The sequence below is a fragment of the Thermobia domestica genome, chromosome 1 (assembly GCF_964235325.1).
Source record: "Thermobia domestica chromosome 1, izTheDome1.hap1.1, whole genome shotgun sequence".
In the NCBI taxonomy this organism is placed as follows: domain Eukaryota; kingdom Metazoa; phylum Arthropoda; class Insecta; order Zygentoma; family Lepismatidae; genus Thermobia; species Thermobia domestica.
The window spans coordinates 79,742,686-79,760,124 of record NC_137454.1 but is presented as its reverse complement, the minus strand read 5'-3'; the positions used below and the strand labels follow the sequence as shown (position 1 = coordinate 79,760,124).

Genomic DNA, 17,439 nt, shown 5'->3' with positions numbered 1-17,439 from the left:
GTAAACTAACGATAAACTAACGATGTGAGTTGGAATTTTATGAGAATTCAATATGGGCGGGCTAATTCAAATTTGGCGGGAAACTTTATTTCTTGAATAAAATCGTTATTTTGGCAAAACTAACGATAGTTTTAGCAAAACTAACGTAAACTAACGATAAACTAACGATATGAGTTGGAATTTTATGAGAATTCAATATGGGCGGGCTAATTCACAGTTGGCGGGAAACTTTATTTCTCGAATAAAATCGTTATTTTTGCGAAACTAACGATAGTTTTAGCAAAACTAACGTAAACTAACGATAAACTAACGATGTGATATGAAAAACTTTTGAAATTCGTTTGTGGGCGGGGAACCGTGAAGTTGGCCTGCCCATTTATTTCTCGAATAAAATCGTTATTTTTGCAAAACTAACTATAATTTTAGCAAAACTAACGTAAACTAACGATAAACTAACGGTGTAGATAAGAAAAAGAAAAATTCATTAGGTGGGCGGGACAACTTCACAGACGTTTGTCGCGCAACTCCAATTGTGATATACTGCAACGAGAACAACATACACGCACATAAATGGGAAAAAAATAAATGAACGATAATATCATGAACCTTAATAAATATAGTATACAGCCACAACTCTTAACACCATCTTATCTTCTCTGGATTATAATTTGAACTATCCAAGTAAAACCAACCTCGCCAAACCTAAACCTGCTCTTAAGAACCCGAATACCACTGTCTAAACGTCTCTACAATCTTCTCCGCAAAGTTAAATTACCTGATTCCAGTACTTGCATTGACGCCTCATTTGGAACTGTTATTGCTTCAAAAGTAGAATGACTTTGCATATATTGCGACAACTTTTAGTCGACTTCCAATTAAACTCGGGACGCTAAATCTTGGTATTGTTCATGATTCTTTTCCTGCTGTTATGAAACTGATTCCGTATTATCCTGAAACACTAATAAAAACATCATTAGTATAACTTAACAAATCAAATAATAATCCAATAAAAAAGTAAACTTTCAAGTATTGCTGTACTCACGAGTGGAAGGTTACATTCACTTCGTTAACATAGGTGTCCACCAAATTCCACTTTTTTGCTCCCAAAATTCCCTTTACGGTGTGCTGGTGTGTCAGCCATCTTGACTTCCTCAATAATGTATAAAATAATTTGTTTGTTACTTGTAATTTGTATATGTGAATACAATATTATAATGGAATCAATTTCTCAACATATAATACAAATATCGCCAAACTTCTGGTGTAGTACAGATTCTCCACAAACTTGTGTGAAAACTAAAATCTCTCATTCTGCAAAATAGAAGCATACGCGTTGGGTTATTTTCCTTCCCTTCGAAACATAACAACGCTGAGCGTGAAAAACCAGTTTGAACCCTTTGTGCGAAACAGGAGCACACGGGCTTAATTTCTGCAACAAAAGACTGTTTTCTTTTCTATATATTGTGCGTTTGTAAAATATTCCAACTGTATGTTTTAATCTTCAGAAGTATTATTATTGTCACAAGCAGTGATAATTTCAAAGGGTGGCCACAGATGAAGGGCCAAAGCTGAAAATCCCCCCTACCGGCATTTTCCGGTCGTGATCAATGTATATAATCAGTATTCGAAGATGTGCGCGCTAGCCACTAGACCTGCCGGTGAGGGCGCAAATAATAAAGCCAATACTTTAAGCCTAATTTCCGTCTGAGGAGAAATGCTTCATAAGAATGAATGAACCGTTAAAAAGATAAAGACTACCATAATGTTTGAATTCATTATTATGTTACTTTTGTTTCTATCCCAATCGATTTCAGCTTAAAAAATTAAAATTTAAGAGTTAATGGTAAATTTATGTTATATCTTATTAAAGACAGTGTGTACTGTTATTGTCTTGCTAGTGTTATAATGACAGCCTTGATGGATATATATTCTAGTGAGTTCCATCTTAATGGTTGATTTTCTCGAAAACTGCGCATGAGGATTTACACAAAAGCATGTCATTTTGTTTGACATGATGAGATCTATCGATTAATGAACATGTCTTATATTTAAACATTTTTTTCATTATACACGAATGATTGTTGTAGAATTTTATTACCAAACTTCTGACTTACGAAATCTGCTTCGTTTTATGATAGACCCTACAAGAATTTTAGGAATGATCGAAAAATGGATCAAAAGATTGCGATCTTGGCCAAGAATTTTAGAAATAATCTCATAAATACATAAAAAAAATTGCGATCTTGGCCAATAATTAGTTTTTGAATCAGGAGCCACAAACTTTTTGGACGGCCTCTATAACAAGTTTTCGTATTTTCTACGGAATAAGCACATCATGCTGAGTTAGGTGACAGGAAAATTTTTGATTGAAACGTATTGGATCGTTTGATCCATATATATATATATATATATATATATATATATATATATATATATATATATATATATATATATATATATATATATATATATATATATATATATATATATATATATATATATAAACATTCTTTGATTAATTATGTTTCCCCGATGTACGAATAGTTTATAGTTTATCATAGGTGCAAATGTATTCCTGTTGTATTTCATGTTTATAGCTTACCTACAGGCACAGAGCTATTTTTTGTGTGTGGGGCGACAACTTGTTAACGGTTCGCGCAAAGTAGGCAATGAGCGATGGTAGTGCTTAGAGTTCGGGTTCACAGATTACGTTTTCCTTCTTTCCGGAAGAAGAAGCCAATCTTCTCGAATGTTGTCTCCGGACCCGCAAGGGAACACACACACAAAAAAAGAAAACGTTTCTCCATTTTCAGTTCCTTCTATCCCCCTCCACTCCTCTTGCTACTTTCTACGTCTTTGGTCGTTTCTTCTTCCATTGGTACTGTAGCACAACGTCTACAAAGGACATTGGCATCGAAAAAAAATATATATTGTAATGTGTGTGTGTGTAACAAAAAGAAAGACTTAAAAAAAACATCAACTTACCTAAAAGCCCATTCTGCTATTATGGTGCTTGATCCTTTCCCCATGATCTTTCCCGCCTCTTTGCCTTAATCCCTCGCTCTATCTTGGGTAGGTGGTGCTTGGTGAAAAATCTACCAATAGTTTTGGTCGCTTGTGGCGCCATTCAGCGACCAAGAAATCAAAGATCATGTACTATGTCATTTATCTTACTTATATGCGAACAACCAGAACAGTTTCAAAAACAGAATAGGCTATCTTTTAGCGAAACTTTTATAATAAGTTGGTGTTCGTCTTATACCACTCGTTCAATGGGTTCACATTCTTCTCTTTGGAAACACTGAGACACTAAAAGAGAAATATTTCTTTGTCAAATTCTATTAGTGTTATTTACCCGCTTTCTTTTTTGACAATCTTGTTCCAAAGTGAGAAATGCATTAAAACTGTAGTATCTATATTAGAAAGTTATAACTAGGAAATTACTGGTAATGTGACACGTTTGCTTGCGTTTTTGCAAGTACATAGTAATTTAATGGAATACACTAATAGTACACTTTGTAGGTCCTAGGTACGCGGGTATTTCCAAAAGTTTTCGGACTGATGTTCAAATATCACATTACTGGTGAAAAGCCGTTCATTGCATATAGTGCCATCTATGGAAGATATATTAGTTTAAATCTAGACTAAACTAGGCTAAGACTAGTTTAAATCTAGTCTTTCGCTGCAGCCTTGACAACAACAACAGCTGTGTAGACTGGAGCACTGTCACAGTGTGCCAGTTCAACACAGCGGTTGATTCAAATGAGGTAGACAGGTTAAACTGATACATTATTTCTTTCATAGATGACACTTTATGTCACGAACGGCTTATAAATTAGCAGTAGCAGGGGCGGATCCAGGACGAACTTCTGGGTAAAGCGGTGGGTTGTAATACTGCCACTTAGAGCTACTTTTAAGAGCTCCAAACTCTGCGATGGGTTTTATTTATATATAAAATTGCGATCTTCCCCCTCTTGGATCCGCCCCTGAGCAGTAGTGTGTGATGTTCCAATATTAGTCCGGAAACGTTTTGAAATACCCTCTTAGGGTAATGGTCAGTATATGAGGAATTACAAAATTAAAGTTAAACAATGCGTTGGCTCATCGTATTGTAGTTTCATGTGTCTGGTGAAAGCAATTATATATTGGCTAAGCTGTAACGCAGGTTAATAATAATAAGTGTTTGCTTTGTTCATAAATTTTTAAACATATTAGTCTTTAGTGATATTTACTTATAGGAACTTATGTTAATTTGCTAAGCTTTTTATCCAATTCCTTTCTTCTGAAATACAATTTTCCGTGTATTTTTTCCCTTTTCAAATTGTTCTTTTGGTAAAACTACCAAAGAAAAGGGGTAGGGTAGATATATATACATGAGTAAATACTACAGTCAGCCTTGTTCATTAGTAAGTTAAAATTAACCTGTTCGTGTGATCCCCTATCCCATGCTATTTTATTCATGAGTTTTTTTCGTGTGGTCCTCTCATTTTCTTCTTCAACCTTATTTAACAAGTTCTTACCATAATCATTCACTTTTCCATTAGCCTAAAGAACGTAATTGTAGGACGTGAAACTAATGATTTCGTTTCATTTAAATATGGTTTAAGCTGATTAAGAGGAGACCAGATTAACGAACACTCCTTATGTTTGGTCTTTATTCTCTGTAATTATTCCCCCTGATCTAGTGGTACCCAAGCACTGTAGTGAAGTAGTTTGATGCATTAGTTAGACGATCGCAAGGCAGTGGCGGATCCAGCCTGGGGACGGGAGGCCTAGGCTCCCTCAGCTTTTTGAGTGGCAAAAATGATTTAAGATATTTTTGAAAGTTTATAGTTTTGATAGTTCATGGTGTACCCATTATAGTCTGAGTTCTGGCTTCCCCCTCCCCAAAATTTTGCCTTTTAGATCCGCCCTAGTAGCGAGGCAAAACCCATCGAGGTTTCCAGTCTATTTAAAGGCCATAAGCTTGTTCAACTGTTCTCAATCTATACATATGCGTGTCCCTATCGTAAGTATAAGAAGAGTATAAGAGAAAGAAAGATAAGAGCCAAAAAGAGGTATTTTTAAACTATGTAAGACAGAGTACCCTTTGATGCTCAGAGTTCTGTGTTCGATTCCAGGTGGAGCATTAAAATTTAAACGCACTGCAGTAACTGTAATAAGTCCCACATCTCATTAAACCTCGGTATGCTGAAAAGGAACGCTGAACTTATTCATTCCTTGTATCATTTTTGCATCCTCATTCCTTGTATCATTGTTGCATCCTCATTCCTTGTATCATTGTTGCATCCTCCAAGCGGTGAATGCTTTACCCCTGACTTAGCTGTATGAGGATACGTTTCTTCTTTTACGTGTATTTTACTCCTTGCTTTGCTGAAAGAAAAAAAAACTCCCACGCGATCTTTTTGCAGTAGCTGAAGTTGGCGATATCTGTGTGTATAGTGTGTAACTCAAATCTTCCAAGTTTGACAACAGACGTCTCAGCTTTCAAGGAGTTAGCTTTTCATACAACGGAAGAAAAGAGAAACTCCTTTCTTTGTGTGTTTTTCTTCGTGTGTGTTTCCCTTTTTCTTTTTTTTAAAAAAAGTAGGAAAGAAATAAGCGAAAGTGAGAAAGAAGAAGCGGGGTTAGCGGGTAGGGTAAGAAATGCTTCTCAACTCTCGCGTGCGAAGAACTGTCAAAGCCCAGATCGCGTTGAGTAGGGAGAAGAAGTTGTTGCAACGGGATTTTTCGTGCTTCAAAGAATTTCTGGCACTTTGTCAATATTTATACGTCTCTATATAGGCTATCTATGATAAAGAAAAACATCTTTACTCAGTTTCTTTTCTTATTTTTATATAAACTAAATCCTAAGTCATATTTAGCTACTTTGACACAAGTATACTTCTTCACCACTCCTTGTTTCTACATGGATCAGTCAGAAAGTTAGTTGCACTCCTTCGTAAAGTATTTTCGGTCAAAGGCAATTTTGATGAAACTGTGTGCCAACACTGCAGACATGTATCTGGATCGTGTAACATAGCGGCTTTCACGAGGCAAGTGGAGTTGTGCTGATAATTATCACGACAGCTGCAAGTGACGTCCAAATTGGAAATACGAGCAGTGGTTCGGTTTTTTTTTTTTTTTTTTTTTTTTTTTTGCGAAAAGGTGTAACTGCGCTGAAATTTATCGGCAGTTGCATGAAATTATGGTGAAAATGCAATGTCACGTCAAGTTATCCCGAGGTGGTGCAACATGTTTGAGAACGGACGTGCAGATATTGACGATCCATACGAACTTCTGACATAATTTAGCTGGAAAATGTGGGATCATCCTCCTTATAGTCCAGATCTTTCACCATGTGACTTCCATGTGTCTGGTCCCATGAAAAAGAACTTTCAAAGCGACGATACCATACGGATGGCTAGGTGAATGCTGCAGCCCAAGCATGGTTATCGAGCATTCGACGGGATTTCTTTGCAGGGCATAGCAAAATTTGTACCACGCCTCGACAAATGCTTAAGTAACGGAGGTAATTACGTTAGAAAGTAGATTGTGAATGGAACTTTACGATACAAATAAAGTTATTGTAAAATGTCTATCCGGTTTTATTTTTTAAGCACTGCAACTAACTTTTTGATTGACTCTCGTAATTATTTTTTTTTCTCAACAAAGTAAGTACTGCATTTGCTAGTGTCCATTTTCTGTATTTACTCGTAATCTTCAAATAAAAATATTTTCACTGCATATTATAAAAAAAAATGTTTTAAATACAATGTGACATTTTAGCTAAATACAAAGTTACCAATGCTTAACTAAATGTAGAATCGCACGCACCTCTGGGAATTTCTGTAGCGCATGTGCCTCCAGAGTAAAGCATATACATATTATGGAATGGTAAATAAGGCGATTGTGTCCAAATTACATTTACCGAATCACTGAACTGTACGTAACAAGAGTGTTGGTCTACACTGTAGAGAAACAAGGAAGACACAGCATAACCAGGAAAACTTATTGAAATTGAATATCTCTGTAGGCACATTAGACACATTCCATTTTTTAGACTTAATCTCAAAGGAAAATCTTTATGAACTGAAATCTTTTAAGTTTTACGTCCCGCGCTTATGCCGGCTAGACTAAAGAAAATGGTGGAATGAAGAAAATGGGAGGAAACGAGAGAACCTTGAGAAAACCCAGGCACACAGTGTTTGTCCACCACAAAATTCACTTAGCACCCTTATGAGGATGGAAGGGAGTCGAGATCAAGGGCTTGGAAATACAGTTGTTTTTTAAAACGAAGTTTTTCCACAAGTTTGTGAACATTCCAACTTTAATAATAATAATAATAATAATAATAATAATAATAATAATAATAATAATAATAATAATAATAATAATAATAATAATAATAATAATAATAAGAGTATGTTGCACATTTCTTTTACAATTATAACACGAAAAAGCATTTAATTACTGCATTGTGAAGAAAATAATGTGAAAAGTTAGATAAATCAAGAATAATCGATCGTTCGATAGGAAAGAAAAATCTCAAATCGATAGATACAGTGGGTTTTCTAGTATAATAATAAATACTTCTTGTTCAGCTAATATTAACTTTTTTTTTGTCTGGCACAGTTTTCTTTGAAATATTATTGTTCGCTGTTAAAGCAATGGCGATGCAATGCGTGCATTCAGTGTCTTTTCTTTGTTTGTTTTTCTTTCTTTTTTAAGAGAAAACTTACTCTTTACTTATTACACAATCACACTAATAGTTGAAATGAGGTGGTAGTTTCATGAAAAACATAATTACCCTTTATATTTGTGGGGTTTGCATGTATCTGTCTTTATAAATTCATGTATAACGACAACTTTTCTCATATTTGCAAGCAGATAATTAAGCTGTGTGCACATAATAAACACACTTCCGTGATATAATAACAGAACGAAAGCGTGTGTGCTCTTATGTGCTGTATCTTTCAGATTGTATATGAACAAACACACTATGTTAGGCTATACAGATAATGCTTCCATAGTAAATGTGCAAAAGGTAAATATACACATTTGAGAAGCTTTTTTTTTTATGGTACTGTGTGTATATTGTAACACTTCATGTTTTGTTTTAAATACAAAAGTCAAACCCAGGATTATGGTATTCAGTATGTATACGTTTTCGTTCTTTTATTACAAAGGAATACAAGCTAGTTTCTCCTCATCTATTTGTTGATGTTAACAGAGCGAATTGTTTCGGGTGTTTCGGCAATATAATTAGAGAACATAGCGTCCTCTCTGATAGCAGAAGTTAAATTGTGAGGAAACAGCACAACGCAGGGTATATGCTGCACCGCCTAGGCGAGGATAAAGGGGCATTTGATAATGGTGGTACAGAAGGGCGTTGCCTACGGTCAACTTGTTATGCAGGACAAACACTTTTGTTTGGGGCTAATTTGCTTGAGAGAAAACGTGGTGAGTTCATTTTGGTGGAAAATTTTCCCTGGCGACGACATTCTACCAACCCGAACTACTACTATATGGGTTTTCTGTCGATTTTGCCCCACCTCCCACTTAAAAACCCCGCTACTCACAGTTCCCTTTTTGAAAAAAAAATCTCTCCCCACTTCCGTGTACACAACTCTGAATTCTCTATTTCTGTCGATGTGTACTCTACAGTATGTATACCCCAACCTCATCATTACATTTTACCTTTTGTTCATTTCATACATAACATTCTGTATCTGATGAAAGGATATTTTACGTTGCAAACTAACTGCTAGTTGGGGCAGGGCACAGTTTGCTCTCTTCACGTCCACCGTATCACATGCATACATACATACTTGCATTAAACAAATAACGGAATGTAAACACACACACACACACACACGTAAACGTAACAAACGGATGCCGCACTACCAAGAGCTAAGGTTTACATAAACACTATCTGTTGTTAGGGTACTGAGCTTGGGCTTGTATATTCTGTTTACTGTTTATCATCCGCCTGTATCCCAATATATATTCGTGTGTGTCTGTGTGTGTAATCGTGAGTGGGTAATCTTTTCTCTTAGAGTCACTCTCCTCCTCACCCCCTTGTTACCAATCTCAATTTCTCTTGTCCCTCCTGTCTTTTGACTATCTCCCGAATAATAGCAGTAGCAACAATAATAATAGTATTATTATAAGATTTTTTTATTAAAAAAAGAAACTTGTTTTACTTGCGTTAATACTATATAAATTTGCGAACAAGTAAATGCAAAGACTAAGAATAATATTTATCAAGTCTAATACACGCTCTGGAAACAGGACTCTTGTAGTTTTTCCTTACTTCAAAAACTTGAAAATTTGAATGCAGAAGAAATGAAATGAAAGATTTCAGTTTAACGTCCCACGTTTATGCCCTTTAGGCTAAGCGAGACAATGATTAAAGTAAGGAATGGTGATGCAGGAATTGGTGGAATGAGAAAGTGGAAGTATCCCAGAAGGAAATGAAATGAAATCTTTTGAGTTTTACGTCCCACAGTTATGCCAGCTAAACTAAAGGAGACGATGATGATGAGAAATGAATGAAATTGTGGAATTAATAAGGTGGAAGGAAACGGGAGAACCCATGAACACGATGTTTGTCCACAACAAAGCCCACTTGGCACGAGTTGGGATCGAACCAGGGCCCCCGGGGCAACAGTGGTGAATGGTTTACCACTGAGCGACCGTGTTCTCTGTGAGTACCCCGAGAAAGGAGTTGTTTGCTTTATAAATAAGGATTGTTATCAAAATGTGCTGGGCTGAAATCCCGTTGCCGACTATTTGAAGATATTTCCAATACTGTTCCTCAATTTCACTTATGTAAATAACTACAAAATTGATCATGTTTTCAACATGAAACGTACACTGTTGAAACTTGCCGTAAATAAAACCAAAAAATTGAAATACGGATTTCCCTTCATATTAGGCCTTCTTGTTCTCTGTTATTAGGCTAAAGATAGAAAAACATACACTGTAGTTTATAGTCATATTCAGTATGCATCAGTGTTCACTGTTCACGTAGTATATGCAAAAGTTAGATTTCCATTCTTCAAGAAAATAAACATGAATTGAGTTGACTGACATCAATGTTCCTGCAGTCAGATCCAGAAGAAATTTCAGAGTTCTGAACTTTGTTTTCTTCTTACTCTTGTTTTTGTCTACATTACTTTATTTTGTTACGTTTGTTCCCGTTTACTGTTTGTTAAAGGAAAATAAACTCACTGAAGGCAAATTTAAGCAAATAGAAAAGAGAGAAAGAAAATGACTCAAGACACATACACACACACAAACAAACACGCATATATATATTGGTATATTGTCGTTTGATAATTTCTGCAAGTTGAATTATATGCTTTGTTACGCGGAAAATTTTACTTCCATCAGAAAGATTTTAACATGTCAACTAGAAATTTTAATCTAAACGTTGCCCTGGGAATTGTTTTCAGAAGACTACTAAAGATGAAGAAGAATAGTTAAGTAGGATTCACCGTTACAAATAATCGCGTTGAAGTGAAATGTAAATATTTTCACAACAACAGTGTGTGTGCGTGTATTTATATGTGTAAGACAAACTTAACAAATTCAAACTACAAATTTCATTTCTTGAATAGAATAAAATTAAAGAATGGTTTTAGCTTTGTAAATAAATAAAATAGTTGTTTTCTACCTTTATATGGTGTGTGGACATTCTTGCACGTGTTTGTACAGGTTTACACCGTAAGCGGTTATCTTCAATACGCGTCAAATCACTTTTCCGATATTATGAGCTGGAGTTAAGATTGCTTACAATAGAAGAATTGCGACTCTCGCCTCGGAAAGTAGAAAAGCTTTTCTCGTCTCGTACTGATTCTCGAGAAGCTTTTTCCTCTCGTCTCGATTATCAAATAATTCTTCATCATCTGTCTTGATTCTCGAGAAGCTTTCTCGTCTCGTCTCGATTGTTAAAGAATTCTTTATCATCTCGTCTTGATTCTCAAGAAGCTTTCTCGTCTCGTCTCGAATCTCAAAGAATTCTTTATCATCTCGTCTTGATTCTCGATATGCTTTTCTCGTGTTGACTCGATTCTCAAAGAATTCTTTATCATCTAGTCTTGATTCTCAAGAAGCTTTCTCATCTCGTCTCGATTCTCAAAAGAATTCTGTATCATATCGTCTTGATTCTCAAGAAGCTTTCTCGTCTCCTCTCGATTCTCAAAGAATTCTTTATCATCTCGTCTTGATTCTCGATATGCTTTTCTCGTCTTGATTCGATTCTCAAAGAATTCTATATCATCTCGTCTAGATTCTCAAAGAATGCTTTATCATCTCGTCTTGATTCTCGATATGCTTTTCTTGTCTTGACTCGATTCTCAAAGAATTCTTTATCATCTCGTCTCGAATCTCAAAGAATTCTTTATCATCTCGTCTTGATTCTCGATATGCTTTTCTCGTCTTGACTCGATTCTCAAAGAATTCTTTATCATCTCGTCTAGATTCTCAAAGAATGCTTTATCATCTCGTCTTGATTCTCGATATGCTTTTCTTGTCTTGACTCGATTCTCAAAGAATTCTTTATCATCTCGTCTCGAATCTCAAAGAATTCTTTATCATCTCGTCTTGATTCTCGATATGCTTTTCTCGTCTTGACTCGATTCTCAAAGAATTCTTTATCATCTCGTCTAGATTCTCGATATGCTTTTCTCGTTTTGACTCAATTCTCAAAGAATTCTTTATCATCTCGTCTAGATTCTCGATATGCTTTTCTCGTTTTGACTCAATTCTCAAAGAATTCTTTATCATCTCGTCTCGATTCTCGTTATGCTTTTCTGGTCTCGTCTCGATTCTCAAAGAATTCTTTATCATGTCGTCGTGATTCTCGATATGCTTTTTTCGTCTTGACTCGATTCTCAAAGAATTCTTTCTCGTCTCGTTCTAATTCGAGAAGCTTTTCTCGTCTCGTCTCGTCTTGATTCTCGAGAATCTTTTGTCATCTTGTTTCGAAAATTTCATGTCTTATTTTGTAAATTTATGTGCAAGATTTATGTCCTAATTTTTTTTCATAATTTTATCTAGAATTTTTCATAACTCTTCTGCATCACGAAAGGTTCACCAAGGGTGTGATATAACAAACATTTAAATCATTTTTACTATTGAAGTATATTGTATATAATTTGCGTATCTTTGAACGTTGATAAAGACTCTTGATTCTCTTTGTAAAATTGCTTGATTAGTTTATAGTTTTTATACTACGAATAATGCAACACTAAAACAGTGTTTGAGATCTAAGACCTGAATGAACTAGTGTTGCCCACGAGATTCCTAAAATTTACCGTCCCGTGGGTGACATTAATGCTAGATTGGTAACTTGATTGGTGTATTACGTCGCGTTTAAGCATGAGACGTGATCTACTACTCACTTTTATATCCGAGATAATCCCACAAGGAATCGATCTCGGAAACACACGCATTAGCCACTTGGCCACGAAGGAGCACACGCAGTTGCTACCAGGGACGTGCAATGGACGTAACATGATGTTACATGTACTCTCATCCGCTGAACTCTTTCCAATACGAGAAATACAGATCCTCCGTGGCTAAGCGGTTAGTGTACGCGCCTTTGGTGCGGGAGACCCGGGTTCGATTCCCGGCGGGAGCTCATGTGGTTCGGATTCCACTTTAATTAGTAGGTCCACGTCTCATATAGCCTCGCTGCTGAACGGGACGAAAAACTCAAAATCAATCAATCAATACGAGAAATACAGCTAGTTTATGATCTGTGTGACACACAAAGTGAAATCCTTGTCTTGTTTACACAAACTTTGTTTACATTTTGCCTTGGAAACGACGGGATTTCTCAAGTGCAAATGACTGTTATTATCTCCTAGTATCTACTATCATTGTGTACTTGGTTCGCGAATGATCCATCCAACAAGCCACGTCGTCCTCAAATGTGTGGTGCAAATAATAAATCATTATGCTACTTTAGCGTGAATCAGTAATCAACCATTATGTCGAAAAGAAAAGCTATGGACTCAATGGATGAAGTTGTCACGGAAGGAGGTTGCTATCATCTGTGATACGGCCAATTCAGCTGTGCAAGAACACGACTGAGATTTGCTCGCACAAGCCTGTGAAAGTGGGATAGGGTGGAGCGATGCGAACTATCAATAATGCATCTCAGCTTGCACAACCGATCTTGCTAATGGCACAGTAAACAACTCTTTTGTTTACTTACAACCCCCTTCCTTCTATGAATATCCTCTTAGATATTAATCTATCATTGTACCGAAAGGAAACTTGCATTTTTTTTACCTTAAATTTCCGTTATGAAGGCAGAATTTATATGCCATGCAATCGTTGTTCTGTAGTATTTAAAGATACATACATCTCTATCTATCGCAACACATTAGAAATAATGTGTTCTAAATGGGCATAAATGCATTAATAAAAAGATACCTAATGAATATGCAACACAATGCATTAGTGCAAGTTTGGTTAACTACTTGCTAGGATACTCACTAGGATATGCTGTGATAGTTGTTCTGTGTATAAACAAAACAACTCATTTCTGAAATGTATTGCTGAAACCTCCTCTCGTAGTCAGATTGAATCTGGTATTTTCTAGTTATTTTCCAGAAACACTCAACTCGAGTACAATTATTGCATCGCTTCCTACTAATCTTTGTGGAAACATGTTCTCAGAATCTATCTAATGTTGCAGTTAAATGTATCCTTACCAAATGCATTATTGGAAAACAAAATTCGTGAAGTGTATTACATAAGTAACGTTCATGCAATAAGTTTAGCTTGATATATTATTCAGCTTATGTTTATCAATTTTTTTCTTCTTTCGTTGGAAAATAAATAAACTTCCATCACTTAAAAAGATTCAAGATTGATGTGTAGTACTAGAACCTTTGCCATTTAACTATATATGGCAGTAGTGCCCATTTTATTTCATCCAAGATGCATCCTTCCGAAATTCGCCTTATATGCCCCTCCCGAAAAACAAAAAAAAAACGTTACTTGATGTGTTTGACTTCTAACAATCATTCCTTCTAACTCGGCTACGTTGTTGCTTGTTTAAACTATCCTTGTCTGTAAATAAATTTCTGACTAATTTCAGTTGATTCTTCTTTGTATATCCTCCCCGTAATTTTTTTTTTTTTTTTTTTGAGTCGTAGCCCGTAGATTGCACTGTAAATTACATTAGTTTGCAGTTTTCAAGTACGCTTACTCGTAAAATCAGTTACTTTAAAGAAAAGTTCATGCTTACCTTTTAAACTCTAAACTTTTATACATACTGTAAATATTTTTTTGTTAACTACCAAATTTAATTTCAACGTAATTTCATAAATTTTTCTCTCTTCTCATTTCAGCGTCCCGTATTCGATACGAGATCACAAGCGGTAACCTAGGAGGTGCTTTTGCTGTCAAGAATATGACAGGTGCTATTTATGTAGCTGGTCCATTAGATTACGAAACACGAAAGAGGGTAAGTACTTCAGTAACTTATTCTATTATAGGTTAAGAATATACGTATATTCATTTTTTTTTTCGAAACTGTCTCGAAATCTGCTTCAAGATCTATTTAGCTTTAATTGTAGAGTTACAGCAGTTAATATGGTACATATTTCGATTGTTTATAATCATTTTTTTATATGAACAAACTCGATTGATCGGAATCATAATGTAATAGATTTGAACTTTTAAATTAATTTATTTTCCCTTATCATAATTTATGTGTACCTCGTGTGGTTCTCAACAATTTGTATAGTCTTGTTCAAAATAATCCTGGGCTACCATTCTTTAAAAAAAAAATCTTACTTAAGAGGAATGAAGTAAAATAAAACTTGTTTTGACATTTTAAGTTTATTATTTCAAACTAATGTATGACATTTAATTGTTCGATATATAATGATGAAAATACAGACTTTTGTGAAGAGAGGTGAGGTCAAGTTTCTGTGTACAAGACTATACATTTCAGTTGGTACGATACGGATAATAAGTGTCCAAAGATGGAGCATGTAGTTTTCATGAGAAATACGCATAGATTGTTCACTAAAGAGTTCTATTCGAGTAGGTGTCTTGACAGGAAAAAAAAATAGTATATATTAAAATGAATGTGTTATGTGTGATTGAGAATACAAGTAAATAGTTTAAAGGAAGTGGTCCAGATTGTAGATGAATATTTGACTTTCAAAAAATACTGTAAACGTAATTACGTAATTTAAAATCCAAAAATGGCCGAGTTTTGTTAACTACTAAATTGCTTTCAATGTCATTTCGTATCTGTGTATTTTCCACTATTCAGTAGACCAGGGATGCAAATAAGCAACAACATTTTACTAGCCCAAGAAAAAAGCCTACTAGCCCATGTCCCACAATAGAAATCACTTACTTACCATCAGTGTGATATTAAATACTCGCCCCGGGCGAGTGGTTATTTGCATCCCTGCAGCAGACGATGCGAATTTTCATTTCTGCACCTATAATAAACGTTTAAGTTTCGTAAGCCCATGGAGTAAATTACATTTTACAAACAGTACATATTTACGATGCCGTTAGCAACAATTGTCTTTGCAGTACTGTGCCGGTAACTAAAGTTGAAATTAAAATGCTTTTTACGAGCTTGTGAGTGCTTGGAGATCTACTTCGAAAATACGTTTAACCATCTTTAAAATCCTCAACACGAGCAACTTAAGTTTGTTTTATTTTGAAAATCCATAATTCATATCATTTCATAACTTTTGACGTGTCGGGTAATATTTTGAGTTAATGAATGCATTTAATGATTAAATTGTGTAGTTAATATCAAAAACCGTATACTTATAAACTATTGTTTGTAAAAATTGCAATACGAAGGAGGAATAGTGGAAACACTGACAACGCCAGAGGGGGCAAGGTGGATAGTGATGCGTCTGCCCTCAAATATGTTGCAATATACAGGACCGTAACTTGTAAGGGGGGCAGGAAGGGCAACTGCCCTCCCAGGGAAGTTTCCCGCTGTTCGAGGGAGGCTCATTTTAAGACAAAATTTTCTTACTCCATATGCGATACGAACGTGAAATTATAAACGAAGCATCAAACAGGTTCACTACATTAGCATACACATAAACAAAACATTAGCATACACATTAGCATTAGCATTTACATAAACAAAACAGCACACAAAAGGTAAATAAAACAAAAATGAGTCGTAGGCCCATTTCAGTAAAAAATGTCTACAATTAGGGCCCTAGAAATAATACTTATTCGTATGGCTATGAGATTTCTCAATATTGTCCTCTTAATTAATTTGTCATGTATGGAACGGACCCATGGGCATAACTAACGGCCCCGCAGACCTTGCCGTGCAGGGGCCCACAGGCTCCGAGGCCCCCATAACGAGTAAGAGAAAGATGGAAAGAGGGAGCACAAGAATTAGAGAACAAGTTTTTCTAGGGAACCCAAATAGGCGTATTAATGCTTGTCCCCCCCCCCCCATCCAGAAAAAATGTAAGTTACGGAGCTGGTAATATAGATCAGGTAATATTAAACTATTGTTTCTAGTACGTATATATAGAATAGGTGCCCTCCCAAAACTTTCTTTGCCTTTCCGTTTTTCCCCACCCCGAAAAATTAAACGTAGCGTCAGCACCGGACGGAAATACGTTCAAAATCGTAGGATTTGTACGAAATGATGTGATGTATCAACGATTACAATTTCAGCTGATAAGCGCATGCGTAGATGCAGCAGCGCATCTCTTCTTTTTTGCAGTGATCTATCAAGAGGGTAGTTTATGCATCACTAAAGTACTAGTGCGTAGAGAAGCGTACAAAATATGTGTAGGAAAACGTTGCTATGCCTCATCGACGTAAAATGTTGCAAAATAGACAACGTTTGAAAGGGAGTGCCTGTGGAAAGGTGGCTTCTATTGCCACGAAATTAGTGTGCATACAGTGCACGCCTTCATAATAACGATGGGTGTGTAAAACCAATGCGCAGAAGAGAACTGTACGCAGTGACAGACCTGTTTCCACGGGGGTTCTAGGGGGGCTGGCCCCACCTAAATTTTTCCTGTTGCCCCTAAAATTTTCACGATAAGTTTGCAAATAAACTATAATAGGTGATGAACTATAATATGGTTGGATCGGACCCTCCTAACTTCTACCGCCCCCCCTTCCCGCCTCTACATTTTTGGGCTGGCTACCGGCCTGCGTAGTTACAATCAAGCATTGGACTATGCAATGTGATCATATCATAGAATGACAGATACGTTGTCCGTATCGATTTGACTGACTGTACAGGATCTCCACAATATTATTTCCACGCTAGAACACGATAGTGGATGATTCTCTGTAATGATGGTTCGATGGCGTCATCTAAATCCTAAACTCGTGGCTTGCATAACTCAGCTTCACCACCGCCGCTAGTGTGGTAAGTAGCAGGTGAAATGTTTTCGGATGAGATCCACTTCAACTTAT

The 17,439-nt window shown here is 36.0% G+C and overlaps 1 protein-coding gene across 5 annotated transcripts in view; it reads left to right on the top strand.

Annotated features, from left to right (window-relative positions):
• The window catches only part of LOC145686523 (neural-cadherin-like), a 698,042-nt gene that overhangs the window by 551,062 nt on the left and 129,541 nt on the right, over positions 1–17,439 (top strand). For all 5 annotated transcript variants that reach the window (XM_081759947.1, XM_081759925.1, XM_081759936.1 and 2 more), the window contains exon 3: positions 14,352–14,467. In XM_081759947.1, coding sequence (XP_081616073.1) covers positions 14,352–14,467 — 116 coding nt within the window. The remainder of the gene's footprint in view (positions 1–14,351; positions 14,468–17,439) is intronic.